We start from the raw sequence: 26,385 nt of genomic DNA on the forward strand, positions 1-26,385 counted from the left end.
TGACGATGCGCCTTACTCGCTTCATTAAGGGAAACCACCTAAATCTGCAGAAATTATAACATGATTTGATTTTTAAGGACTACTTACCCATTTTTTTTATTATTTAATACACCATCATTGTCCTTTAGTTTTTATGATGATCTGACAGTGAATATTTCTGTGTTGTGGAAAACAGTTTTTTGGCAAATTTGCTGTTAATTTTCTTTTCTGAAACAGCATGAAATATGTGTTCGGTCGTTTATGTCTTTTTTTTCTTTTTTGTTTGTTTCCGGCTCATGGGGAAGCGGAGCGACGCTCCTCTGTTTCAAGCAACAGAAACCAGCCCAACGTCCCTCTGTCCGTAGAGCCTCAGACCTGCTTTGCTTTCCACAGCGCTGAGGAGTCCGGACTGCAGCGGCGCACTAGACACAGGGCGGACGGGAGGACGATCAGGACTCCGCGGGCGGGTTAACGTCCTCTTCCATGGGTTTTGGTAGCTTTGTCAGGATTGCTTCAGCTTCCTCGTACATCTGAGAGATGGAGACGCAGTGGTTAAACAAGACGCAGAGTTTGATGAATCAAAGAAATCAGGACAGAGTTTTGTTCCCTTACTGGCATAAATTGCACGTCCTGGAAGAGTTCCTGTATGAAGCGCCTCGAAGTCAGACGAAACATACAGTGGGACAAGAGGTGGGAAACCTCGGAGTACAGGCAAATGTCGTCGAACGCGTAAGGGAACTTCTCCTTTATCCTGGGGAAAGACGAGAAATTGAGGCGACACCTCTTAACGTTTCAGACCATCGTTGGGTTCTCTGTGCCCGGCTGGCGCGAAAGAGCCGACTCACGTCAACAGTCCCGTTTCGTGGCCTTTGGTTCCGACGGAGGAGCTGAGGTTGATGATGAGGCGGAGAATCTCCTTCCTCAGAAGGACTCGGGAGGCGGGGCCGTCGTCGGATATCGCCTTCCCGCCTGCGGAGGACGTGCACTTGTTAAGCCCTGTGGGGTTTTTTCAAGTGTTTGAAACAACACAGCCAAATTTAATGGGGTTTGAATCAGCAGTTACCAACTCTTTCAATATTCCTGGTGCTAAAACAAAGCTAACACTTGGAAGACTCCATCAGAAGAGTTAGTATCACAGAAGCTGCTATAGTTTCAGAGAAATGAGGATGAAACACAAAAAAATTTGGGTTTTTTTTTTTTTTTTTTTGCCCTTCTAACATGTCGGCACCATCTGGGGATTTCCTGTGTTTTTACTTAATAACTTATTTCTACACGACTAAAATTGCTTGTTTATGATTTTTTTTTATATATCCACATTTATGTAATTTTTATTCAGTTTTATATATATATATATATATATATATATATATATATATAACTATAAGAGATTGTTATATTCAAATGTATTTTTTGGAAATACAGTGTAAAAAAAAAAAGAAGAAAAGTTACCATAACTTATAGTACATTTTCCTGAAAAAAAAAAAAAAAAAAATTAAGTTACCAAAATATATATTTTTTGGTACTACCAGAACCTATTATCAAAATGAAACACTTTTCAAGCATTTTCAAGACAAATTTTCACACTTTGGAGACTCTTAAAAATATAATTCGTGCTTATTAGCTCCTAATTCAGCCATTTCAGGTGAAAATTACAGGACAGCTGGACAACTGGAGTTTGAGACACTTGCCCCGCACATATTCAAAATGCTAAAAGTGACAGAAAACTAAAAGCAGCTAATCATCCTGTAAACACAGAAACACGGTGATGGCACCATCATGCTAAACCACAGCGCTTGAGGCAAACAGTGGTGTGGTTCCCTTGACCCTTCCTCAGTTCTTACCGATGACGATGTCCCCAGGTGTGGGCGTGCTGCAGATGGACCCCTGTGACACAGCAGCATCGCTGCAACCCGACACACCAGAGAACTTCGACTGAGGCATCACCTCCAGACGATGGCCCCCCTGACCGCCCCAGGAGGGGAAGTCGACATAATCTGGGGGGTAAAAATGAAACACAAAGATCATTTCTGACACTCTGCTCCGACTGAAAAAGCTGAAAAGCTGCAAGACTGGCGTGTCCGGATCCCTCCGCTGCCCCCACCTGTCCGAGAGTGAGTGCTGTTGATCTGCGGCTGGGTGGGGTAGCCGAGGACGCTGGCCCCCACGCAGTACAGACAGTTCTCCTCAGAGTGATCCTGCAGACCCGTCTCCTCCGAATCCACCAGGTGGTTCTGAGTCTCGCCTCGCGACGCGATCAGCTCCGAGATGCTGAACTGCTGCTTCAGTAACGGCAGAGCGGGCCGCTCCCCTGCGGAGGTCGCCACAAAACCAAAAGTTCACCTGACAAACCCATCCACCTTCTCACGGTTTTTTTTTAGCGCGTCACCCGGCGTGAAGTGGGCGTTACCGTCTCCGTCGCCGAACAGGAAGCGCTTCCGCTCCTCCGAGGGCGGGCTGATCCTCTGCTGGAAGTAGGTGGAGTCTCGGATGTGGAACATGTCGTTGATGTTCATGGGCAGCGCCAGGCCGATGTAGTCGTCGTTGCAGCCGAAGGTGGCGCTGGAGACCATGGAGCGCACCGAGGAGCAGCGTTGCAGGGTGCTTTGGTTGATGGGGCTGAGCAGCTCCTCTTTGTCCAGCGAGGCGAAGCTCAGAGCCTTCAGGAACCTAGGGAGGGCGAGAGGAGAGGTGCGTGAGAGGATCCGGGGGGAGAGGCTGGGACAAGAGAGGGAACACGGGGGAGAGAGTGAGGAGAAAACCACACAGAAGAGGGGAGGGGGGCAGGAGGGGCTTGTCAAACTAGATGTAGGCGAGTATTCATCAGGTTTACACTGAGCAATCAGAAACATGGAGGTTAAAAGATGTAGGAGTTCAATCGATTTGTGTGGGAAAGTAATATTTCAATGCCAGCAGGAATGGGATTGGTAGCTTTTGAGATGGCTTTTAATTATAGCACATAAATATCTTACAGGGCTATTTTTACAATATTAATGCTAACCTGGATTATCTATCCCATGCTTAAGTTTCTCAGGTGGGATTATTGTTCTGCTTCAACGTCTAATTTTGTCCACGTAACTCAATCTGTTCCCCGGAAATTAACGTAAACTGATTACGCTGTAGAAGAATAAACCGGGATCTACGGAGGGTCAAGCCTGTTCATAAACTAGAAGATGCTGGAGCGTCAGTGTTTCATTGAGAATATACAAACTAATAAGTGCAATAAACTTCAAAACTAGTAAAACACAAAATCTCACTAAGTGTTTCTTGTCTAGTTTCTAGTCCAAATACATTAGCACACTGTTGAAATAAGAATAAATTAACCTAAAAGTAAGTATGGGAGCTAGTTTAAGTAAATAGTTCTTCAATGCTGACTAAAATATGAGGTTTTTTTTACAAGACATTTTCCCCGTGTCAATTAATTGAGTCACGTGAAATCTTGAAAACTCAAGAAGAGTTTTCTCTTATTTTTAAGACGTTCTTCTTGTAAAATAGCAACTTTATTCTGCTAATATTATGCCTGCATTCTCATAATTAACCAAAAATTCTCGAAGCCTGGCCCTGATACTCCTTCACATATCTCACAGAAGGAACGATTGAAATAAAAGTCACTATACGAAAACATTTTCTGTCATTTGTAATTTCTTTTTTAGACATAGAAAATGATGAAAAAAATAATATTCACATTGGAAATTGGATCTGTTATGAAAAAAAAAAAAATCAGAGATTTTATTTTTAAGCCATATCGTCCAGATCTACGATGAACGGCTATCAGCAAATTCTTCTTCTTAACCTCAAATAAACATGAAGACAGTTTCAACTTGGTTACTGAATGAGTGTTCAAACATCTGGTTATGTACCAGAACGTGCATATATACCCAGAAAAAAAGCTTCACCACATTTCTACGGTGTGTAATCATTGCACCCGGAGAAAAAAATAAAAAAAATGCTAAATCGATGTAAATCTCTGACCAGCTCTTGTACATTTCATTTGCTCGCACTACGATCTAACTACTGGAGCTGTCGCTAATCCACTACAAACAGAAACAATCAGAGCTACAAGGTTTCATCTCTACTGAGGAGGACACTGGGCGGGTCCACCCACCGCGGCACAAGTGTTCTGGACAGCCTGCGGTACGGGCTCGGGACGCTCGGTTCCGGACAGGTACGCCTCCTGTCTGACAGCCTGACGGACACAGCAAAAGGTGCACAGACACGCTTACGCTCATTCGTCATTGCCGAGGGCGACGGTAAGCGAACCTTGACTACGACGACAGCTGCTGCACAGCAGAAGCACAGAATCTGACCGAGTACTATTGATCTAGTTTCTAGTGCTAACGTCTTGGTACACAAAACTAACTTAGTAGTAACTTTTCAGCAACATATATGAGCTTGTTTTAAGTAAATAATTTCTTAATATTGATCAGAAAGTGCTACTTCCACTTATGCAGAAACATCATCTGCCAGTGGAACTAGTACTTTAAATGAAAAATACTAAAAACAAGCTCCTATCTCTTGCCTTAAAGTTACTAATGAGTTTTGTCTCATTTCCAAGTCTGCAAATATATTTGCACTAGAAACTGGACCCAACATCCTTGCTAAGATTCTGTGTTTCTGCAGCGTTAAGTCATGCTGATTTAAAATCCAGTGAACAAACAGTTGTCAGATCTGAACAAAAGCAAAAAACAGGACAGACGAGCAGAAGTGGCCGACTGCGGCCTGCCGCCCTGCGGTTCCTGGTGACCCACCTGCGAGGAGTCAGCCTGGAGTCCAGGCTGCCGGTCTTCATGGTGATGGTGTCGGTGAACAGCACGTCTTTGGCGGGTGAAGCCAGGGCTTCGCTGTGCGACAGCGACGGGTGTATCCTCTGCTGCTGCAGCCGCTTCAGCGTGGCGTAGCCCAGCGCGTCCCTGGGGCTGGTGTAGATGAAGCTGCAGTCGGCCAGGCTCTTGATGGTGGTGACGGAGGGGGACTTGAGGGACTGGGCTCGGCGGGGGAGCGTGTGCGAGGAGCCCAGGGGTACCAGTGAAACGTTGGAGGACTTGGAGGCGGACAAGTGGTTGGTTTGCGGCTGGGGGCTGAGGGAGGAGAGCGTTTTCACAGTCTTGGCCGACACGACGGTGTTGAGGCTCACGCAGTCGGAGGAGTCCGGCTCTACCTCGGGGTGCTCGGGGTTTCCCACGGTCTCGCGGGAGGGGCTGGAGCTCATGGAGCTGATGCCGCTGGTCGTCGTATCCGTGTTAAAGCTCTGGCTGCGGCTTTTAAACTGAGTGCCCCCGCCACCTCCGCCCATGTTGCCTCCGCCAGAGGAGCCGCCGTCCCCGGCCAGACGCTCGCGGCTGCTCTGCTCCCTGTGGTGCTCCGCCACCCCGTGTCCGGCGAGTCCACTGAGCCCGAGACCCGAGCCCCCGCCCCGGACCAGCCTGCCGTCCACCAGCTGCTCCTCGGACCCGCCCCTGGTCCCGACGAAGGAGGTCTCCAGGCTCACCGTTGGACTCTTTGGCATTCCCCTGCTGTTGAATACTGAGGTGAAGACGTCTCCCTGGTTGGGGCTGTAGACCGAAGGCTCCGTCACCGTCCTGTTCCGCCGCGGGCTTTCCATCTTGAGATCGGTCGGGGTGCGAGAGCCGGAGAAACTCTTTGGATCACTAGTGGAGCGGAGCTTCTTGCTGGGGAGGGACAGAGAGTTGAGGAAGCGCGGACGAACGAAGCGCGTGGAACCGAGGATTGTGAACGGGCTGCGATCTTTGACGGCTTTGGAGTGCGGGTAGAAAGAGGGGTCGTCGGACGAGTCCAAACCGTCACACTTGTCATCGTCCAGGATGTACATGTCTAGAAACGGAGAGAAGACAGGGGATAAAAAAAATACAATACAGGGTGGAGAGGAGGAAGGTAACCACAGCTGTCATACAGTGTCAAGAACATTAACTAGATGAGGTGCATAAAAAAACCTTGTAGCAGATTGAAGAAAACTCCAACCACAAGAACAAGGCTTTTGGCAGGTTTTAACCACCTCAAGACTTTTAAGACCTATTTGTGATGAATGAAATGTAAGACAAAAGAAAATTGCACATTTCATAGTGTTGTGCCTTTTTGCATAGAATGCATGTAGCATTGTTGGCAACAGAAGTGATCCAGTTGTCATAGGGTATGTTAGCAGCTAGTTAGCAGTAGCCTCAATCGCCTTGTAGCTGCTTTTAAACAATACACTCACAGGTTCCCCTAAAAATCTCTTCAAACAAATATATCTGAAGCAACTAATATGTTCAGATGAACATTTTAAAAGTCAACAGTGTGAAACAAAGCCACTCTTAAGCATGGTGAAGGATGTGTGATGCTGTTGGCCTGTTTATCTTCTCACTGGAAAGCAAGACGGCTCATTAATGGGTTTTTCAACAGGATGATGATCTGAAACGTTTGGCCAAATAACAAAACACTAATTGATGACGACAAAGTAAACACAGCGGTGTAACGTACTTGGTTGAGACTCGCTCTCGCTGTTGTGGCGGGAGCTGGTGGACTCCGAGTTCAGACTGAGCGTGCTCGGCACGGAGGAGAGCTCCGACGTGAGCTGGGTGTCCACCTCGTCGGGCGTGACAGGCCACAGCGTCCGGCGACTATGCCTGACCGCGTCCCAACCGTACTGCTTGAGAACCTCGCATCCCTGCTTGGTCTTGGAAATGACGCCCAGCACGTAAATGCAGGTCCTGGAGATGGAACGAAGAGTGTGTGCGTCACTCAATGGTGTTTCCACTTCCTGAGCTTCGTTCTCTTCTTCCTTTTTGGTTTTTAGGTGAAATCCTATGAAGCGGAGCTTACCCGCGCACTGACAGCACCTCACAGTGCTGAGCCAACGCCAGGATGTCAGGAATGACGTTCTCCTCCTGCAGGAGATTCAGACCCCAGTTCGAAGAGCCGATGTTGCCCTGGAACAGAAGACAAACATGATCGTCAACAAGGCAGCGGAGTCTTGAGTGAAAAGACTTAAATCAGAGACTTTACTGACCAGAGCCCAGAGCGCAGCCTTCAGCTGTTTGACGCCCTCCCAGGTGTCCAGCATCGGGGAGCGAACCGTGTAGCTGAGGTCTGGAACAACGTTCTGCAGACAAAGGGAAAAACATGGGAAAACTCGGAAATAACTAGAGATGTACAGGGAAACGTAGAGTGGAACGTCACAGATCCTATCGTGTTTTTGTTGATCAGTGAATACGCCACACCCAAGAGTGTCCTGGTTAAGCTGACACTCTTCTGTGTGTGTGCTGACACTGACTGAAGAAGACTCAATAATGGCATTTTCTAGTGACTGAGGTGTAGAAGTTAGAGATTGTGAAGAAAATATATAAGAAGCTATTTAAAAGGAAATTGTTTTCCAAAGAAGAAGGTCCTGTTTATTAGAGTTTAGTATCTGTTAATAATTCAATCCTGAAGATGAGCTGGCCATTTTACTCCTCGAGTTAATTTGTACTTTTGAAGTTTTCTTTTTTAGGAGCTGTCTTAACCCAGGATGTCAATTTTGTACCGACTGTTTTCCTCTTATGCAGCCTTTTGAAAATCCTTTTGAAAAGACGAATGCTAGGAAATGCACACAGAAACTGAGGCTTATAGTTAGAAGAATAAACAACCTTTAAAAAGCCTCACCTGCCCATTAGAGTTTTCACCACAATTGTTTTTTTTGGTCTAAGAAGCCGCTAAAAAACAAAACGTCAAAGTTGCTAAGCTGGCAACAATGGAGTGACTGTTGTTAACACGTGCAGACGAGACCCGACACTGGATGATTTTCAGACCTTTGCGGAGGAAGATAACACTGGTTAATAAGACTGGTTTGTCTTAAGTATCGGCCGACTGACAAACTTCCAAAATCAAAGAAATCTGTGCCCATTTATTGGCGCACCTGTAAAGGTTAGTAATGCTAATCGTTCTAAGTGCTAACATTAGCGAAAATTATGCTAAAGACCATTTATAATGGCTAGCAAAACATAGTTCAAACTTGCTATTATAGTCCCAAAAGAGAAAGAGAAAAGCTGGTGCTGGGAGGTCAAAGCATTACGAAAACCAGAACTAAAATAACCTAAGCTTTTACCTGAGCTTCCAGTAGATGACAGCCGGTCTTATCATGGACCAGCTGACCATACAAGTGCACAGGGAGATAAACATTTGGTCTTTGTAACCTGGAGACACAAACCAATTAGGTTAGACTTGAAATAAGTCTCACTTCTGATGCCGGTCTCGGTTTCAGCGATTCTCACCTTTGGTTGCTGCGTCTGACGTAGTTATCTCCATCCACCGGTTTGCGGTAAGTTGTTAGTGCTTCGTTCAGCTGCTCCTCTATCAGATCCACATATTTAAGGTTGTACTCCTGCAAACAAGACGGGATAAAAGAGTCAAATGCCAACCTGAGTTAGTCTGTCACCTATATAAGGACACTTTTTTGCAATCTGTTGATATCTCAGAAATACCTTCTGCCATTTATCCAACTGTTTGCTGACGTAACCTCTCTCATTAAGGTAGGAAAAACCTTTAGGAATCGACAGGAACCTAAACAATGAAACAAGGACAAAGCACAGTTCATTCCAGATGGTATACATGAAGCAGCTAGGCAGCTACAAGGACAATCAGATTAGACACTGTATGGTGGTGTTTATATATATATATATACATATATACATATATATAAATAAAAAACTCACCTGAGGAGCAGTAGGAGGCCTTTGTCTCCCAGATGGGACACAGCTGGTTTCAGCTGGATCAGAGCATGAATGTTGGCCTGGAAGAAAAACAAACCAAAAAAAGAGTTCAGGTTTAACACAATAACCTTTAGCACAGTGCTAAGCCTATTTTGGCACCTTTACTATATATATATATTTTTTCTTTCTGCTTTAGAAAGTAACAACAGCTCATTCTGAAAGTGTTTCCATGGTGACAAACACTGAGTTGGTCGTGTACTACGAGCTGCTAGAATACGTGACACTTTAAAAGACACACCTTTTCTCTAATAGTGGAAATGAAACTCACTGCAGACGTTGATACTGTAAAATAAGGCCATTCTTTCAGGAATGTATTTGTTTTACAAGGAAACTAAAAATGATACAAACACATTTTGACTTAATTCTTCTTTGTGAAGTAGTAAGAAGCTGACAGAGGACTACGTTTCCTTTAATTATCCCATCAGAGCAGTCTCTTCTGGATGGTTTGTTATAAATGAAAGAAGGAAATAATGGATGTCTGTATATTAATGCTTCACAGCTATTAAATTGGTAATTTTATCAGGCTGTCATAGGCTGCGGTTTATCAGTGACTATCTTTCACCGATAATCAGCTGCATTGAAAATCTGCAGAAAAAAATACAACTACGTCCACAACACATAAGCCCAGATTAAAACACCTTCCGACACACATCTGTTCACTCAGCTTACACTGTATGTCATAATCAACTTATTTAAAAAATATTTACTAGATTTTAAGTTGTTATGAAACTGAAAATGAATGTGTTCTTTTAGGAATCTATATTTGTTAAAGATTCTCATTTCCATCTGAAAGAAATTCTTAACGGGACAAGGAAGGTTAATAGTTGCTGCATTATATGTATATTTTAAATATCCACAAATTGTATAAGTTCAGCAGATACAAACTGACTTTTTGTAGATTAATTGTAGGAGGTTTAAAAAAATCATAACTTGTTTTATACATATTCCAAGTCTGACTACAATCAGTTCTATTCTGAATCCCATTTTCTATAGTTTTATCTAGTTCTTCCTCTCCTCTGTATTATTTACCATTTAATTTCTTCAGGTAGAGACTGAAATACTGAAACACTCCACTGAGGAATCAGACGTTCCTTCAAGAAGCTGATAATTAGTTCTTGTCCTTGTTCTACTGCCGGTAAATATAGAAGACTCGTGTTTACATGTGCCATGTAAACACGGCAGGATATTTTATTCCTATGTTTCTTATGGAATACCAAACATATAAGCCCAAACATACCCTACTGAAAAGAAAAACTACTTTATGTATTTGCATTTTTAAAGTTATGCAGCAGTATGCTAACAGAAGATACACAATGTAGAACATATTTAATCTTTAAATACAATAACTGACTGCAGCAACGACACTCATGTCTAAATGTAAGTAGGGTACGTATAATTGTGCATTTTTATTTAGCATCAATATATTTTTAATTGATAAATATAATCAATTGCTTTAGCAGAGCACAGCATTGTTTTATTTGGCTACCTTGTCCTCACAGGCCTCATCCAGTATGTCCAGTGCTTCCATGGAAACGACCTTGTTGTGATCATGAAGCTGGGTGACCAGAAGCTCCATGCCCCAGCTGCTGAAGAACTCCACGCCGGCGCGCAGCAGCACGCGCAGGTGTTTGGTAGCGTACAACCTGCATGTCTGTTGGTGAAGAAAAGACGCACCGATCCGTTACTTCTCAGCAAGTTCAGTCCAGTAGGTTCGATTTGGAACAAGAGCAACAAATAATAAATAATGTATCAGGGTTTCACCAACTCAAATTTAAGATTTTTTTTAAGATCACTATGAATTAAATCTAAGCCATGTACTACAACAGAAATGTACAAAAGAAAATGAGATTTCATATAGCAGTGCCAAGCTTTCTAGTGCAGAATCCATAAAGTATCGCATTGGGAGGTGAGACAGTAGCAAAGACTAACATTGTCCAGCAAATTGCTGATAATTTACATTTAATAATGACAGAGGCAAAAAAAAAAAAAAAAAACCTAGCGTGGGTTTATGAGCAGCGAGGCAGCCTGAACCGCCTGGAGTCACAGAACGAAGTGAAGATGTCCGATGGCGACTCAAACTTTCGCCTGACATAAAAGTCGGACGAGAAAAATAAACTTCATAGAATACACACGACAAAATTTAATACCTGTAATTAACATATTTAAAGCCAATCTACATTTGTCGAAATTAATTTAAGACATTTTAAGGCTTTAAATTTAGATAAATGAATTTCCCTGCATGTAAGTCAGGGCATATACCCTGACTTACATGTTCAGGGCATATGCAGATGCCCTGAACATGTAAGTCAGATTTTGAGCATTTTTTTTTTTTTTTGCATTCAAATGCTTTCCATTAAAGCTGTATTATAGTATGTGATTCTTGTATGCATGACAATTCCCCGCCTTGTAGCTCTGCTCCTGTGTATCCTTACGTCAGTGGAGGCGGTGAGGACCTTGGAGAGGATGACCCTGGCCAGGCCGTCCCTGCTGTAATCCAGCGTTGTCACGGCAAGCTTCAGCACAGCATCTTGGTTCTTTACGGAGCACAAATTCAGCAGGCTGCAGACATCGCAACAACAGCGGCAGGTGAAAAGCTGAGACTTAACCAGCTCGTTTCATCAAGAGGACAAACATTTTGAGGCTCTCTGCTCACTCACCACTGGAACAGGCCACATTTCTCTAACATTTTGACTCCCTGTGGGTGTGCAGAAAGTGTCCCCAGGAAGAGGAAGTAGTGCTGACTGAGTGTGGTGAGGAGGCCGTTGCTCTGCAGACTGCGCTCCGGCTTCAGTCCCGAACACGAGCAGAGCCACGAGACCATGTCCCTCACCAGGTCCTCCAGGTAGCCCTGACCGTCCTGGCGGCAGAAGAACGAGACGCAAATTTAGGGAGAAGGTTTGAACTGAAAAACATTTTTGCTTTGCTTTTGCTTTGTTGTTTGTCTTACCTCATCTGAGTCCATGAGGAACTCAACAAACTGACACCCAACCACAGTGAGTTGCCTGGCCTTAACGTGATCCAAAGCCAGTCCGGCGTATAATTTACTAGTGGGTTTATAAAAGTACAGCAGCCTCCGAACAAACCTGCACGGCATAGAAACAAATGCAGAGGATTTAAACCCAAATGCCACAGAAGCATGTTAGCCCGTTTTAACGCGACAAAGTTAATCTTACCTGTGCATCTGTTCATCTTTGTTGTTCCTGAGGTTCACATTTGGCCACTGAAGGGGAATACAGCATTATTTAGAAAAGGAGGAAGCAGAAAACGTTTAAGTATGTGCAGCTGCATGGGAGCAGGCCTGACCTTCAGGATGGTGGCAATGAGCAGCCAGTTCCACTCCAAGTTCTGCTTGTGGTTCAGGATGTGGCTGTCTCTCAGGTTCATCAGCAGTGTTTCTTCAGTGTCCTGAAAAGCAACAGGCGGTTACTTAAGTTAAAAAGACACGGTGATTTTAGAGTGGGCTCTAATCAAAGCTGCCCGAAATTACAACAAACAGTCAGGGTAACGAAACCCAGCACATGAAACCGTGGCATGTCTTCACCTTTATGACGTAGATGTCCCTCTGGACACGCGAGTGGGAATCTCTGCGGCTGTGGGACGACACAGATTTGCGAATGATGTGGTCCAGGTAAAGACTGTAGGGCTTCAAACCTTTCTTCTTCTTCTCGTGGAAACGCTTCAGATTGTTCACGGCTGCACTTGCGCGGCTGGAGAAACACAAAAGCAAGCAAAAGAGATGCGTCTGGGTGTTTAGAGCCGAACAAGCACTATGAATATCAGTCGATTTTCTACATTATGATCTAAAATATAATTTCAATAGAAGCATATCACCAAATTTAGAAACATTTCATTACTTTGATTGTTAATGTTTGAGTATTGTAATCACCTCAATCATTTTTATGAGGCTAATTTGTTCTGTTTCATTAAAATTTAGGGAGAAAAAATGGTCACATTTACAATAGAAGTATAAGTAGCTTTCTCCATTTCATACTGTAAATTTAGACATCCCAAAGATTAAATGTTTAAAACATAATTTTAACACCAGAATCGAACATTTGTTGGGAAAAAATGTATAAATCAGACCCAGGGTTAATGAAGGTCTAGCGCTGAGCAACATTAGAAAATCTTGTAACGGTGATAATATTGGTCCATATTCTGATGCCTCATTGTTTGCTATGCTTGGTTTGTGCCAACTTGTGAACCAACAAACATTAATGATGTTTTCATTGATTTTTTTTGTTTATTTTAATGTATACATCAGTCTCATCAAGTTCCATTTTGCTCACCGGTACCAAAAAATGGCTCAAGATGTAAATTTAATGTTTAGTGTCAAAATATCCCCAGCCCCAATTCCTGATGTTTGCAGTAATAATCATTCCCTTAAGAGGAGAAACAGATTGTACTCACAGTCGTTTCTCTTGTGGGATGTCAAATGAGGCGGCCATGTTGATGAGGGTAGGAAGGCAGTGCAGGTGGTGGCTATGGGAATGAGGAAGAATTGTGTTCGCCTAAAGCAGGAGAAACCAGGCAGAAGGGATACAAACTATTAGGAGAACAGTGGTGTGTAATACCAGGGAATCTCTTTCTGTTGAAAAGAACAAAATGTCTTGGCTCAGCATGAACTCTGTATGTATTTTACCATGTGTAAAAGCTCTCCCAGGAGTATGGTAGCTCTAGTAGCAAGCTGGTCATCACTGCTGGTCACAACTTCCACCAGACCCTAAAGTAGCGAAAAAAAAGAGAAGAAATGACGTAATAACTTAAATATAGAGCAGCAGCTAATGATTATTTTGTAACCGAATATTGTATTGATCAATACAACATCAGAAATGCATTAAAAACCTGCAAATAAACACAAATTTGGTTTTTATATAACATAGAAAAGGACGACAAAACACATCTGAGGCGTAATATAGAAGCAGGGCTCCTTATGATTGGAAAGAAACTAACCTGCAAATTTACTATTTTTAGAGTGTAAGCCTTTCATTAGAAAAGTATAAATACTGAAAGGAAATATTTTAAAAATACATAGAAAAAATGCAAATAAACATAATTTTGGTTTTTAAATAAGATTAAAAAAATGCAATAGCATAATTCCTTTAGTGTACGCTTGATGATTTGTAGCAAATGAAGCACCTGCAGATAAAAAAAATCTAATATTTGTAGCAAATGATGAATGAAGTCCAGCAGAAAAGCTCAGCTCCTTCTGCTTGACTTATAAAGCGTGGCACTGATCTGGTGATTGCTTATTTGATTAACACATTAATAATTTAATGCAAAAAGTGCTTATTGGGAGATTTTATACATTTATTTATTTATTTATTTTACAAAATTTGAACCAGGTGAAGCCAAAACTATACCACTTGAAAAGTTCTAGGGAGAAAACAAATTCTGAGTCGGTATAATCCAATTAACAATTACCCCATTACTAAATTAGGTGACAATTATTTCAAATGTTATATAGATAAAAACAAAAAACAATTAAAAACAAAATCACCTCACCTCTAACAGTCCACTTGTTATGAAGGCAGAGAGGACAAATGCCAGGTAGTTGTCCATCAGGTCAGCCCTAAGGAAGCAAACAGAAAAAAAAAAAAAAGTTAATGGCTCAAGTAAACCAGAGACAGAACATTAACCCAGTTCTATTCCTGTTCTCTTGCCTGGAGCGGGCCCGATGGGGTAGGATAACTTTAGCCTCCGCAGCCACAAACCCATCAGAGAGTCTCCAGGTGTCCTGGAACCTGGCAGGATCTGAAGCACGCAGCAGCACAGATTAGTCCACACTACGGCCGTGTTCACGGAAAACAAAACACGTCTTTGGCGTAACATAAAAGCAGAGTTAGTCCTACTGTTGGAAAGAAACTAATCTGCAAATTTACTATTTTTATAGTGTCGATCTTTCCTTATAATAGAATAAAATCAGAGGAAACGCATAGACGAACTTTGACGGTGGAAAAGGATTCATCCTCACCAACACTCTGGAGAGCCTCCGTGAAGTCTTCATTAATGATGGGCACAGGAAGCCTGAATATCTCATATAACACCTCCAACAAGCCTTTCTGCACAGATTGTCACGCAGTCTCAAAACACATGACAAGAAGAGCTAACTACAGCATAAAACTCAACTCAAAACTTCAGAATAAAACTCGTCCTCCATGCCCTACAGGCTCCTTCGAAAGAAACAGAGTTGTTTTCAATGAACTGATCAGTTTGTGACTAACAGCACAGCTACATTATTTGTCTGAATTAGACCCATTCAAGTCAATCAGTGGAGTGAGTTACAGAGCCCTTTACAGGTATTCACTCCCCTTGAACTGCATTTGTTTTCAGCCATAAACAGTTTGCAGAGCTTCATTGTTCACATAAATTACAGCTGCAAGCCTCAACAGCTCATAATCACTTACTGGATTTGAACAGCAATTTTCTTGCTTCAGATTTTCAAATGGAATTAAACTCACTGGTTTAGTATTTATAACCACTTTGTTGCAGCTCTGGTTCTAAGTTTATGGTTGTTGTGCTGCAGCAGTGGAATCTCCATCCTGCTTCCCTGACCCTGCTATAGGAAAAGTGCCCCACCAAGAATGATGCTGCCACCACCATGTTTTATAATCTGCAAACTGTTGTTGCACAGCGTTTTGTTTGTGAGCCAAAATGTCAGACTTACACTACATGATTTTGAAAAACATTATGTTTTTAAATCAGTTCCTTCTTAATTATTCATAAATGAAAGTGTTTCAGTACTCACCCTAACCTCCATATTTGGTATGCAAAGTAAGCCAATTAAAGACTGGATTCCAGAATTTCCAGCTTTGCACAAGTTGATAATTCCTGATAAAAAAAAAAAAAAGAAAGAGATTTTTAGATCATGATCCCTTCAGCAAACCAGACTTTTTTTTTTCTTTCCTGAAATAATCATCAACACAAATGACTCTCTTACCAGACCAAGAACGAAATGCAGCGACTATCGCCATCCTGCTCGACAAGAACCTGGATTCTCTGTCTTCCCTGAAAAAGACGCACATTCGAAACCGGATGCTTTTCATACAAAAACTGCATCTTGATTGCCACCACAAAGCAGAAAAACCTAAACTACGTTTCTCAAATAATCAAACTATCAGTCAGAAATAAATAGATCAACCCGCCGCCCCGCTCTGGCAAGGCAGCATAGGGTCAAACATCCATATCAACAGCCACCATGTTACAAAGACACAGTGCATCGTTACCCTCAGCTTCTATATTGTATGTTGTCACCAATGATTGAATGACACAATTGATCCTTTTGTTTCTGTTGTAACACTTCAGCTCCTCATCCCCTCCCCCCCACACACACACTCACTTGAGCTGTCCTTCAGCTGTGTCGGCGTTGTGTCGATAGTGGAAATCAGTGAAAGGTGCAAGGATTTGCTGCAGAGAGAGAGAGCAAAGTACAAAAATACGGATGAACTACAACAACAACAAAAAAAAAACATTCTTCGCAATTATTTTTAGCAATCAAGCTGCTGCCTGTCTTACGTGACGTATGCACTGTGATCGGTGCGTCTCTGTCATGACTAAGATATTTACAGGCAATGAGATTTAAGAGGAAAGGTTGTAACTAATTACTGTAAACTCAAAGACATGGGGGCAACCTAAAGCCGATGATTTCCGATGGAAGCGCTCGGTTTAATTTACACACAAGATCTCGCTGGGTTCACGTCCGTGTAAACACACGCACCTCGAGCTCCACGTCGACGCGCACGTACTGGCGGGTGCACGGGTGGTTGAGCAAGTGGAGGACCGTGGTGATCAGGGCTTCGTTGATCCGACTGAGCTGACAGTCGATGACGCTCTTGAGGATTGTGCTTAGGCCTCCGCGTTTGGCCACCACCTCTGGGTTCTTCAGGGCTAGAAACGGGAACAAAACGGCACAGTTATACCGGGAGAGTTTTTAAAAGTTTAAATTACGGAGTGGATTTCACATTTCATCACAGTTGATGGTTGCTAAAGACTTGAACTGTAGTGGGATTTAACATATTCTGTTACCAAAGCAGAATCAAGTCCACATTTTCTGCACCTTGCAGTTATGAAGTCAACAAACCAATCACTGTAATTTTAGATAAACCATGTAAGTGATAAATAAGGTCTTTATTGACTCTTCAAAAGTATCTGAGACAGGGAATTGAAGAAGTTTAGATTTTAAAAAAAAGAGTTTAAAAATGTCTTTGGCGGTTCCTCTGGGACAGACTAACTAAGAGAAGGACATCGCTAACTGAGTTAGGATAAAAGCAAATATGTGATAGGAGTGTTCACGTTATTCTTTCAAACATTTCTAAAAACAACAAAAAAAAAAGCATCCTTCGTTTAGTAGAAGTTCCACCTGTTCTCTTTGTAGCAGAAAAGCTCAATCTTAGTCTCATCTGATGAAACTACACAGTTCTAGTTGACGTGCCAGTAGTATTTTTAGCAAACTCGACATGTTTGTGAAGGTGTCTAGATGTCATCAAATGGCTGTTATGGAGACTCGGTGACCCCAAGATGACAGGTCTTGCTGCCGTTCTCCAGCAAAGAACTACTATTAATGTCCTCTACACTATGTATGGAGACAAGATCAGCATGAATCCTCCATCTTTGTTTGTCACTTGAGTGTTTCTTGCTAATGGGTCATTAACAATCCCCTCGTGGTGTTAATGACACTTTAGATCTGTGTTGTGATGTTCCACCTAGATGTCAAGTCCTCACCTAGCTCACATATGATGGCGACGGCAGCGCGAACCATGCGGTCCCTCTCCTGCAGTCCGTCTGTACCGACAGCAATTAGAGAATTTGCGACAGAGGTGGGGAACAGCATCGCGTTGACTGTGATTATCTGCAGAGGGAGAAAAAAAACAGAAAAGGGTTGAGCATCTCTTGATAACCCCAAAGCAGACCAGTAAGTCAATACCTCAAGCAAAACACATTTACATGGGTTAACTACACAAAAACTGGTGTTGCTCAGCTTTTATTTCTGCTAATGATGGTTTTCCACTTACACCTAATGAAGAAATAACATTTAATATTAGAATATTAAATCAAACCAGTAAAAAAAGAAGCATTTGCAAGGCAGAAATGCAAGTTTTATGAAGATAATTCTTAAAACTTTCTTAAAGGTTGTTATTTTCAAAAAGTACTTTTCATCAGACAAACAGGGCTCATCGGAGCAAATACTCTTATTAAATGCCACTGTATAATACAAATAAAGGTAAATATTGTTTTTTGCCCATTATAGCAATGATAATATTGGATATCAACATCGCCCCATATTTTCATTTCATCATCTCCATTAAGTAGGAGGAAATTATTTGTAAAGTTTTGCTTGTTAAAGCTCTAAACAACCCAAAAAAAAAAGCGTAACAGAAAAATACTATGTACCATGAGAAAGCGTAAACAACAGCGAGACATTAAGAGAGCCTCAACTAAAATCCGGTAAAGCCGAACGTGCGTGAAAGTTTCGCAAGTGTAGAAACGTCTGCAAATCTATTAGTTCAGTCCTATTTGTAGTCAAAAAATAATAAATTTTTTTGCTTATCATTATGGAGAACTGTGTGTCTACTAATAGAACAAGATTCCTAATTAAATCTATTTTAACCTGATTCAAATTCTTTAAAAAAACAAAAAAAACAAACCCTGACAACAAGAAGAGAACAGAGGCCATGTTGCTGCCTGTGCAGCAGCAGCCCCTGCTCAAAACGACAGCGCTGTGTGTAGAAGGTTTACTGTAAACTAGAGAAAGAGCTATAAATAACCTGGGTGGCAGACAAACCCTCTGCACTGACACTGCTGCTGTCCCAAAGGATTGTTCTGATGGCTTTGTGCTGGAATAAGCCTGTGCAGTCGGGGTAAACTCCTCCACTGACACGACAACAGAAATGCTTTCAAGGGACGGATATTTACATCTACAGACACACGGCTCACCTTTCGGACAAGCCGTAACGCCTGAGTCCTCTCCCCCTCGTTGCTTTGCTGGATGTCAATGCATCTGTAAAAAAATCAAGAGACGATCATTGTAAAATCAGAGCCAGACAAGTATGTTGACCAAAATGTTGCACTGCACAATTCATAAAAACGTAGGCCTTTTCATAAAAAGAACTAACATAAGCCATAAGTAAAAAAAATAAATAAATAAAAATATCAAACATGAAGTCATCAAAACAGGCATTTTCCATCTGGTCAAAGCAGAATCTCACCTGGAAATCAAATAATCCACCTGCAGTCTGAGGACCTTCTGCAGCACGTTGGTGTCTCTAATAAGATAGCGGAGCGCCCGCAAACCTGCTGCACGCACTTCCTTGGCCTCATTTAGGAGAGCTAGTCGCAGACTAAAGTTTAAAAATAACAAACAATAAATATGTCTCGTGGTTAGAGGTGCAAGATAAATTACTCTACAGAAGAATAAATCAATCACCAAATGCCATATAAAACAAGACCCGCTTCTTTTCATGTAGCGAGTCATAAAATTATTGTGAATGAGCGGCACAGTTGATAAGCCACTGACTCAGGCAGCTCAACAACAACAACACCGCTGCTAAAGGTTTATAGAGCACACAGGTTGGTGAAAAGAGCAGGATTTCCAGACGGTACGCACCAAACGATGATTTCCTCATATGTAAACCCAAAGTTCTCCTCCCGATGTCCGATGTTGCAAAGCAGCTGGAAGGCAGAACAAAAAGACGAAAGATTAAACTGCGAAACGAGCAAACTTCAAATTTCAAAATGGTTCCAGAAATCTTCAAAGATTATCTGAAGACAACTTTCAAATGCTCCTCAATGTCTTAAAATATGTATTACACCAAACTTATTTCCATTAGCTCTTCTAAAATTAGCTAAGTTAGCTAATTAGTCCAGGACCAGGTGTAGGGTAGGTAATCAATTATTCCAATAAACAACTTTTTACTATCTTGAAAATGCAAGAAAAGCTCCCAGATAGAAGTTATTAATTCATGGCCACCAGTATAAATGGTAAATGGACTGAATTTAATCCAGTTCATTTAATATTTCTGAATATTTCTGGAGTTTGTTTTTTATGTTTTGGATGTTTTCTAGTGTTTCAGAATATTTCCTATTAAACTTATAACAACCCCTAATAGTTGTCTGATTAATTCACACAAGTTATGGTGTTTTTCTGAGCAGCGATAATACAACAGAAAAAGGTCATCAGGCTTAATAAACTCAACGCTGTGGCTCAAACGCAATAATATTTAACTGTTTGTATTCCAGCTGCAGGTTGCAGCAGAAAGGAAACAGCAGCAGCCAAGAGCTAACAGTGAACAAACAGAACATAACAAAAACAAAAAAGCAACTTAGACTCTTAGCAATGGAATAAAGTCAAAATCAACGAGACAACGCTGCGAAATTACAAGCTGTGCACAATAATAGACTGATTAAAGCAAAAAAAAATGATGATTAAAAAGTACCTTTAAAACGTTTTAGCTGTGCATATTACAAGGCAGAGAGTCAGAACAAATATTCCTCTAAAAATATAACTTAACCATTATTAATTATGCTATGTCACCACAAAACATGCACCTAGTGGAACAAAGGTATTTGCGCAACAGCACTCAATATTTGCAGTCAATCACATTTTGAAATTATATGATATTTATTGATGCTCTCCTGGAACCAACAGAACAATTTCAGCCGTACTGTAAAGTTTACATGAATTAAGTCAAGTGGCGTTTGCAATATTCCTCTCATGAGGGAAAGCTGTTCAGCCTGTGGGTTGTAAATTGGAAAGTAAAAGTAACAATCACACGTCCAGGAACAAGTGTAGCTTCTCACCTTCGTCGTGTGGTTCTCATCAGTACCACGTAACATTCATGCTCTCATGAATGTTAGTGAGAAACACATCAACGGAGATGATTAAAAGCAAATATTTTTCGATAATTCATCCAGTTTTTTTTTTCCTTTTCTTTTCTTTTCTTTTTTTTTCTTAATGCCTCTGGTTACATTCTGGCTCTCTGCGCCTGTTTTGAAAACAAAGCCAGCGTTGGCCGTGTTGTTTCGCTTTCAGCCAAAAGTTCAACCTTTTAGCAGTTCCCTCACAGCGGGTCATTAACAGGAACTCCTGCAGAGACTGGAACCAGCAGACAGGCTCAGCAAACACTACAACGCGCCGACAAAGCAGAGAAGTCCCAGAGCAAAAAGATGCTGCTATTTTAGAGCTGCTGACTTTCTCAACGGTATCTCCACACAACAAGAAAGTGTCTGCCACTCCATCAGAGCAGCTCAGCCTATCACTAAGCAAGCATGCTGTTAGTTTTGCTCTAATTGGCCATCAAAGCTGCACCTACAGGGTCTATACAGGTTTCACCAACTCAAATTTAAGACTTTTTAAGATATTTTTAAGACCATTGTGAATAAAATTTAGCATCTGTATCACAACAGAGATGTATAAAAGCAAACCATGGGACCAAAACTGTGAAATTCTTTGTATCTGTGGCTCTTGGCAACAGCTTTTTGCTTCTCAAATCGCCGTTAGCTAGGAGCTAATGGCTTGTTTGTTTGCTTGCTAGCTAACAAGTACCGTAATTATTAGAAGCTTGTTACCGGTAGCCTCAACCTCCTTGAGTCACAGAACGCAGCGAGTGAAGACGTCTTAGCACAACTCAAACTTTTGCCTGATGGAAAAGTCCCGCAAGAAAGAAAACCTACATCGAATTCATGACGTTAAACAGACCGGTGATTAACGTATTTAACGCCTTAATTTTAGCTAAAAAGATTTAAGACTTTAAGTTTGACATAGCAGTGAAAGATGGGTTAGAGCTAGGTTTAATCTAGCTCTGATATCAGAGCCTAAGCAGGCCGTAGGAGAGGAGAGGAGGAGGAGATGGGGAAAATAAACAGCCATGTGATGCTCTCCATGGGGCATTAGGTCACCCCAGCGGTCCAGAGACCCTTATAAGGAATCACAGTGATAGTGCTTCAGCAGAAAGTCGGTCGTAAACAAGCGAGTCAGGCTGCAGAAACGGAAACAAACTCACCCACAGTGATCTGAGCACAATAAATCCAGCTCCACAACACTCACTCACTGCAGAGGCGCAAACAATTGTTTGCAATCCATTCATAGCTGACAGTTTGGAGGCGAGGCAGTGAAAGGCCGTGGGCTGACAGAGGAAAGCATCTGAGCAGAAGCAGGAATCAGTGCCCAAGCTCTGAGTTAGCCAGTTAAGACTAATAAAAGCATGAGCTTCTAGTTTTGTTGCTTTTATTAGACAGAAAAACAAAAAATAGTTCACTTTCTTCAGTATTCAATCTGCCAATAATCAGTTGGAGGCAATCAATGGTAAAGAAAATAACCAAATCAGACACAGCATGGTCATTTAAGCAAGTGTTGGTGCTTTTGGCAGCATGGGACGTCATGAAATGCTGTAAACATTTCTTTGGAACCGATGAAACATCGTGGACCAAAACCCTCAGATGACATCATAACCAACTGTGAAAACTTGAAGCCTGAACTCAAGCAACTTTGGTGCTGTTCTTCTCAACTTGTCCCGCAAACTCTGGGATCTTGATTTCACAACGTAATTCAGATTTGACTTCATTTGAAAAGAGTCCTTTCTGTCCTTGCCCCAGGTGAAATGATTCTCATGTCGTCTCTGGTTTAAGAGTGGCTCCCTCTCACCACCTTAGTTTATTAATGCTGTGTTAAACAACCAGCGGTGATTATGAATGCAGCACAATCCCAGTCAGCTGATCTTTCACACTAGCTGGAAAACGTAAGTTAACCACAGCTTTTGGAGCAAGATTTATTAACATCGCCTGACAATGTTGGAGAACACAGTCAAAAATTGTGTTTGGATTTAGAAGAGATTCACTTGCTGAATTACTGAATACAAAACAATGAACTTTTCTTGGTATTTATTTAGATGCACAAAACATTAGAGTGAGGCCACGGTTATATGGAATGTAAAATTCTCCCAACATCAAAACAGATTTTAAAAACAAGGATGTTTTAATTCAATGATGGCCAAGACGGACGTAAATAAATCTCTCTATATATATATATATTTTATTTTAAAGTCACAAAGCTGCACAATTGATCCCTGGAGCTTCCGTTACATTAACTTGTCCACATCACAGTGACAGGCACCCGAGGGGAGGGGATCAAAGAGAGGTCAGCGGTGACGCTACAGAGAAGGACAAGCTGATTGGTCTTAAAGGCTCTTGTACATCAAAACAGGAACAAGAGGAAAGCTGTCCTGTTAGGCCTCTGCAAATTAGCCACGTTGGCCAGAGAAAATGGCAGATGATCCCACCACAGAGACCACGTCTAACTCAATTAGGAGTTCTTCGGCTTCTGGCTGGAAAGAAGAAATCAGTCCGACATGTTGATTTATTATTTGTGTTCTTCTGTTGCCGTCACCTCATTGCTCACACACTAATCGGCAACACTTAAAAGCCAATAGGACTGACTCCGTTTGAGCAATAAACGAAGAGCCGCAAAAATGAGTGAGACAGGTATTCTCAACTTTCCCCAAATTTTTTTTTTTTTTTTGTCAACAGTAAGCTTGGTTTATAGTGCTTCAACCAGAACATTTCATTCCCCATTCGGCACCTAATAATAAACAGAATGTTGAAGTGACTCATAAAAAAAGAAAAAAAGAAAAAGAAAACCGTACCTTAATGAAGTTGTTCAGGTGGCCAAGCTTTCGCATGTTACTGACTCCGTGAGATTTGGCCACATTTTGGAGGATTTCACGGAAGTTTTCAGATGGTTCTGCATGGGAATGAAAAATGAAATCCAGTGTAAGTAACAGGAAAAAAAATAAAATAAACAAAGTGGACTATATTGTCATAATATCAGCTGATGGACAGCAATTGCTTCGTTGTAGGAGGGATGTGGGCTCAACTGGCTGGACTAATTGAGTGTAAAGGCTGAGAAATGCAAGTAAAGTAAAAAGGCAAGACAACAGGAACAGTTCACAGCTTTGTTGCCAGTTCCTTCCACGATTGTTGAGCTGGCTGCTATCATAAATCGCTCTACTCTAGTGGTACAAAAGATTAATGGGCAGCCATTGTGTTTAATAAGAAAATCACTCAAGACAAAAACACTAAGACCCTACCTCCTCAAAGATGTATTAGTGTGGGCTTTTTTTTTTTTTTTTCTAAAAATGTTTATTTTTATTTTACAAACAAAATCTAACCAGTTTGAACTAAATATCAACAAAATGTTGAGGGGAAAAAAAAGCAATAAATAAAAATGTCCTCAAAGGTCACCAGTTCTTCAGAATAGCAGCGCATTTTTAGTATTTTAATTTCCCATGTTATAAATAAACAGATGTCAGAGGAACTCTTAAACTTTTCTGTTTCATTTTTTTTTATTTTGGCCAGCATACCTTATGAGACACAGATATTAACATTGTTATTACCAAACAATGTAATAACATTGTTACATTGTTATTACAATGTCCTATAGAAAAAAAAAACTTTAAAGACTTTGAAAACACGGCATTTTCTTTTTCCTAATTACCGTAGCAATCAGCCATTTTCGTGCCGATATCTCCATTGTTTTTAGACAGAATTTGTAAATTCTCATTTTGACTGATTCTGTTTTTTCTAAAGACAAGAACACATAGAACAAACAAAAAAATTGTAGCTGGTTCTTTGATAAATGTGTACTTTTGAATCCAGGCAGCTATTTTCTATATCTACTTATCATTACAGGATCATAGAGGGCTGGTGCCTATATACAGCAGTTATTATTGGGTGAGAGGCAGCGTACACCCTGGACAGGTTGCCACTCCATCACAGGGCAACACAGACACACAGGACAAACAACCATGCCCGCACACACACCCAACGGCAATTTGGAGTATTCAATTAACTCAACAGTCATGTTTTACACTGCGGGAAGAAGCCGGCACACCCGGAGAGAACCAGGATTCGAACCCAGGACCGTCTTGCTACGAGGCAAAAGTGCAACCAACTGCTCTCATTTTGCATAAATAAGAAATAACAACAATGATAGTATTCAGAAGAAAGAATGGTTTTTAATCTAAGTGAAAATTAAACAAATATTATACTCATTTATGCATTTTTCTCTAACCTTAGCTGGATTGCTATTAAACCAAACAGAAGTATAACAGCAAGCTGTTAGTTGGTGTTTTTATAGATTAAAAATTGTGACTGTTCTTATGTTTGATGCATTTCATAAATAAGGAGGAATTAGTTGTTTTTGTTGTTGTTTTTTTTTACATCTGGCCTGCAGATGAAGATCACCAGAGCTGATCTGGGGAAATTGGTCAGTTTTCGATCTCAGGCAATGACTGGTGCGTCTCCAGCACAAAATGCGAATAAGTAAGGAAAGTAAATAACTAAAGAAAGTGGGGGTTTTTTTAATTACATAATTTAAGGAAGTCTTTTAATATGTTAATATGATGCATGTGTTCAATTGAGATTAATACTAAAGACAAAATAATACATTTTTGCAAATAAAACGCACCAAACGCAACATAAGAGGGTTGGACTAATTTTACCATTAAAATAAATTGGCAAACAAATGGGTTTTATTATGAAAGCTCAAATATGTGTTTCCACAATTCTAGGAATGTGTCAACTTACTGCAGCCAAGCAAGAACAAATATTCATTTAGAAATTCGCCATCAATGAGCAGCTCATTGACTACAACACCTCAGTTCCCTGACGACACGACTGCAATCATAAAATCTTCAGGAATGTGGGTGTCCGGAGCAGCTGCTCTGTGTAAACAAACAGGTATGTTGTGTTTTCGCTGCAGACGTGAATCTGACCTGGCTCAGAAGCCATCAGAAGGACCTTCCCATGCACCAGTGTTCAGCGAGGAGCCAGAAAGACGCCCGATTTTCAACGCAGACAGTCACGACTAATGCACGAAGACAATACCAGCAGCTGTCCGGCCAAATAACAGGCTGCGGCGTCCAGTCACACCGATCAAAACAACAGCGCGGCGTCATGGCTGGTTAGCTGTGGCAGCTAGCTGAAGCTAACTCAGCTCGTTTTAGTTAGCTCGCGGTTGCCGCTTGTTATTATTATTCGTTAGCAACGGGTTTATGCGAAACAGAAAGAAAATGAGTGGTGCGACCAAAAACACAATTGCACGTACAATATTGAGCCTAGCGTTAGCAGGGTTGTGTTTGCAGAAAGTGCCCTCATCCATTTTGAACAATAATCGCTTTCATGGTGATGCGATGAAGCCTTTGCTTACCTCTGCTCAGATCCAGCGGGACGTTCTCCTCCCCGCTGTCATTCCGACCTGACAAAAACACACACAGCGCATAAAGTCAGACACTCCTCCGGGGCCATTACCTGCACGGGGACTTGTCTTTTTACAATATGTCGCTGTTACAGCTTTCAATGAATCGAGTTTTTCATGCTCACCCCGCATCCGAAGACTCCGGATAGGACGGCCGCGGAAGCTGGCCGCCATGTTTCCAGGAACATACACAACACCGGAAACTTCGCGTCTTGTCGCGAGAATAGAGACAGCGAAAGTCAGACGCTGCAAATCTCCGCAGACCTGAGATAAGAACAATCTCTGTTTTTTTTTCTTTTTTTTCTTTTACTGCACTCTAATATAAACGTGGACAAAAATACCAATTTAAATGCCTTATTTTGAGAATTTCTGGTTCATATACCTATTCTTTGCATAAACCAAAATATATCTAAATAACCA

At 41.5% G+C, this 26,385-nt stretch overlaps 1 protein-coding gene across 5 annotated transcripts; it reads right to left on the bottom strand.

Moving 5' to 3' along the window:
- Nucleotides 1-229: 229 nt before the first annotated feature.
- LOC106949582 (rapamycin-insensitive companion of mTOR) lies at nt 230-26,181 on the bottom strand. Of its 5 annotated transcripts, none has more exons than XM_015035931.1 (38): nt 26,091-26,181; nt 25,918-25,965; nt 23,354-23,451; nt 19,321-19,385; nt 18,923-19,054; nt 18,651-18,714; nt 17,439-17,565; nt 16,435-16,604; nt 16,057-16,124; nt 15,658-15,725; nt 15,466-15,548; nt 14,692-14,779; nt 14,381-14,471; nt 14,223-14,289; nt 13,360-13,440; nt 13,128-13,228; nt 12,262-12,427; nt 12,024-12,125; nt 11,894-11,940; nt 11,668-11,803; nt 11,378-11,577; nt 11,153-11,279; nt 10,207-10,371; nt 8,664-8,740; nt 8,433-8,511; nt 8,223-8,332; nt 8,057-8,144; nt 6,983-7,075; nt 6,796-6,902; nt 6,454-6,683; nt 4,725-5,808; nt 4,082-4,162; nt 2,387-2,646; nt 2,081-2,287; nt 1,821-1,973; nt 825-948; nt 592-730; nt 230-509 (listed from the first exon to the last, which is right to left on the bottom strand). In XM_015035931.1, exons 1-38 carry the CDS (start codon nt 26,137-26,139, stop codon nt 429-431), a joined length of 5,256 nt encoding a protein of 1,751 aa, XP_014891417.1. In that variant the 5' UTR covers nt 26,140-26,181; the 3' UTR covers nt 230-428. The 5 variants fall into 5 exon arrangements, with proteins under 5 accessions (XP_014891417.1, XP_014891416.1, XP_014891420.1 ...); XM_015035930.1 differs by having other exon boundaries at nt 825-975; XM_015035934.1 differs by lacking the exon at nt 4,082-4,162.
- Nucleotides 26,182-26,385: the final 204 nt, after the last annotated feature.

This window comes from Poecilia latipinna, unplaced genomic scaffold, assembly GCF_001443285.1.
Source record: "Poecilia latipinna isolate Pla-1442-1.1 unplaced genomic scaffold, P_latipinna-1.0 Scaffold351, whole genome shotgun sequence".
NCBI lineage: Eukaryota > Metazoa > Chordata > Actinopteri > Cyprinodontiformes > Poeciliidae > Poecilia > Poecilia latipinna.

Coding starts and splice junctions, on each gene's coding strand:
- LOC106949582 (XM_015035930.1), bottom strand. CDS start 26,139: ATGGCGGCCAGCTTCCGCGGCCGTCCTATCCGGAGTCTTCGGATGCGG. Junction 16,605..17,438: donor CGCCATCATATGTGAGCTAG/GTGAGGACTTGA, acceptor TCCCGTTTCTAG/CCCTGAAGAACCCAGAGGTG. Junction 8,145..8,222: donor GTCAGACGCAGCAACCAAAG/GTGAGAATCGCT, acceptor TTGTGTCTCCAG/GTTACAAAGACCAAATGTTT.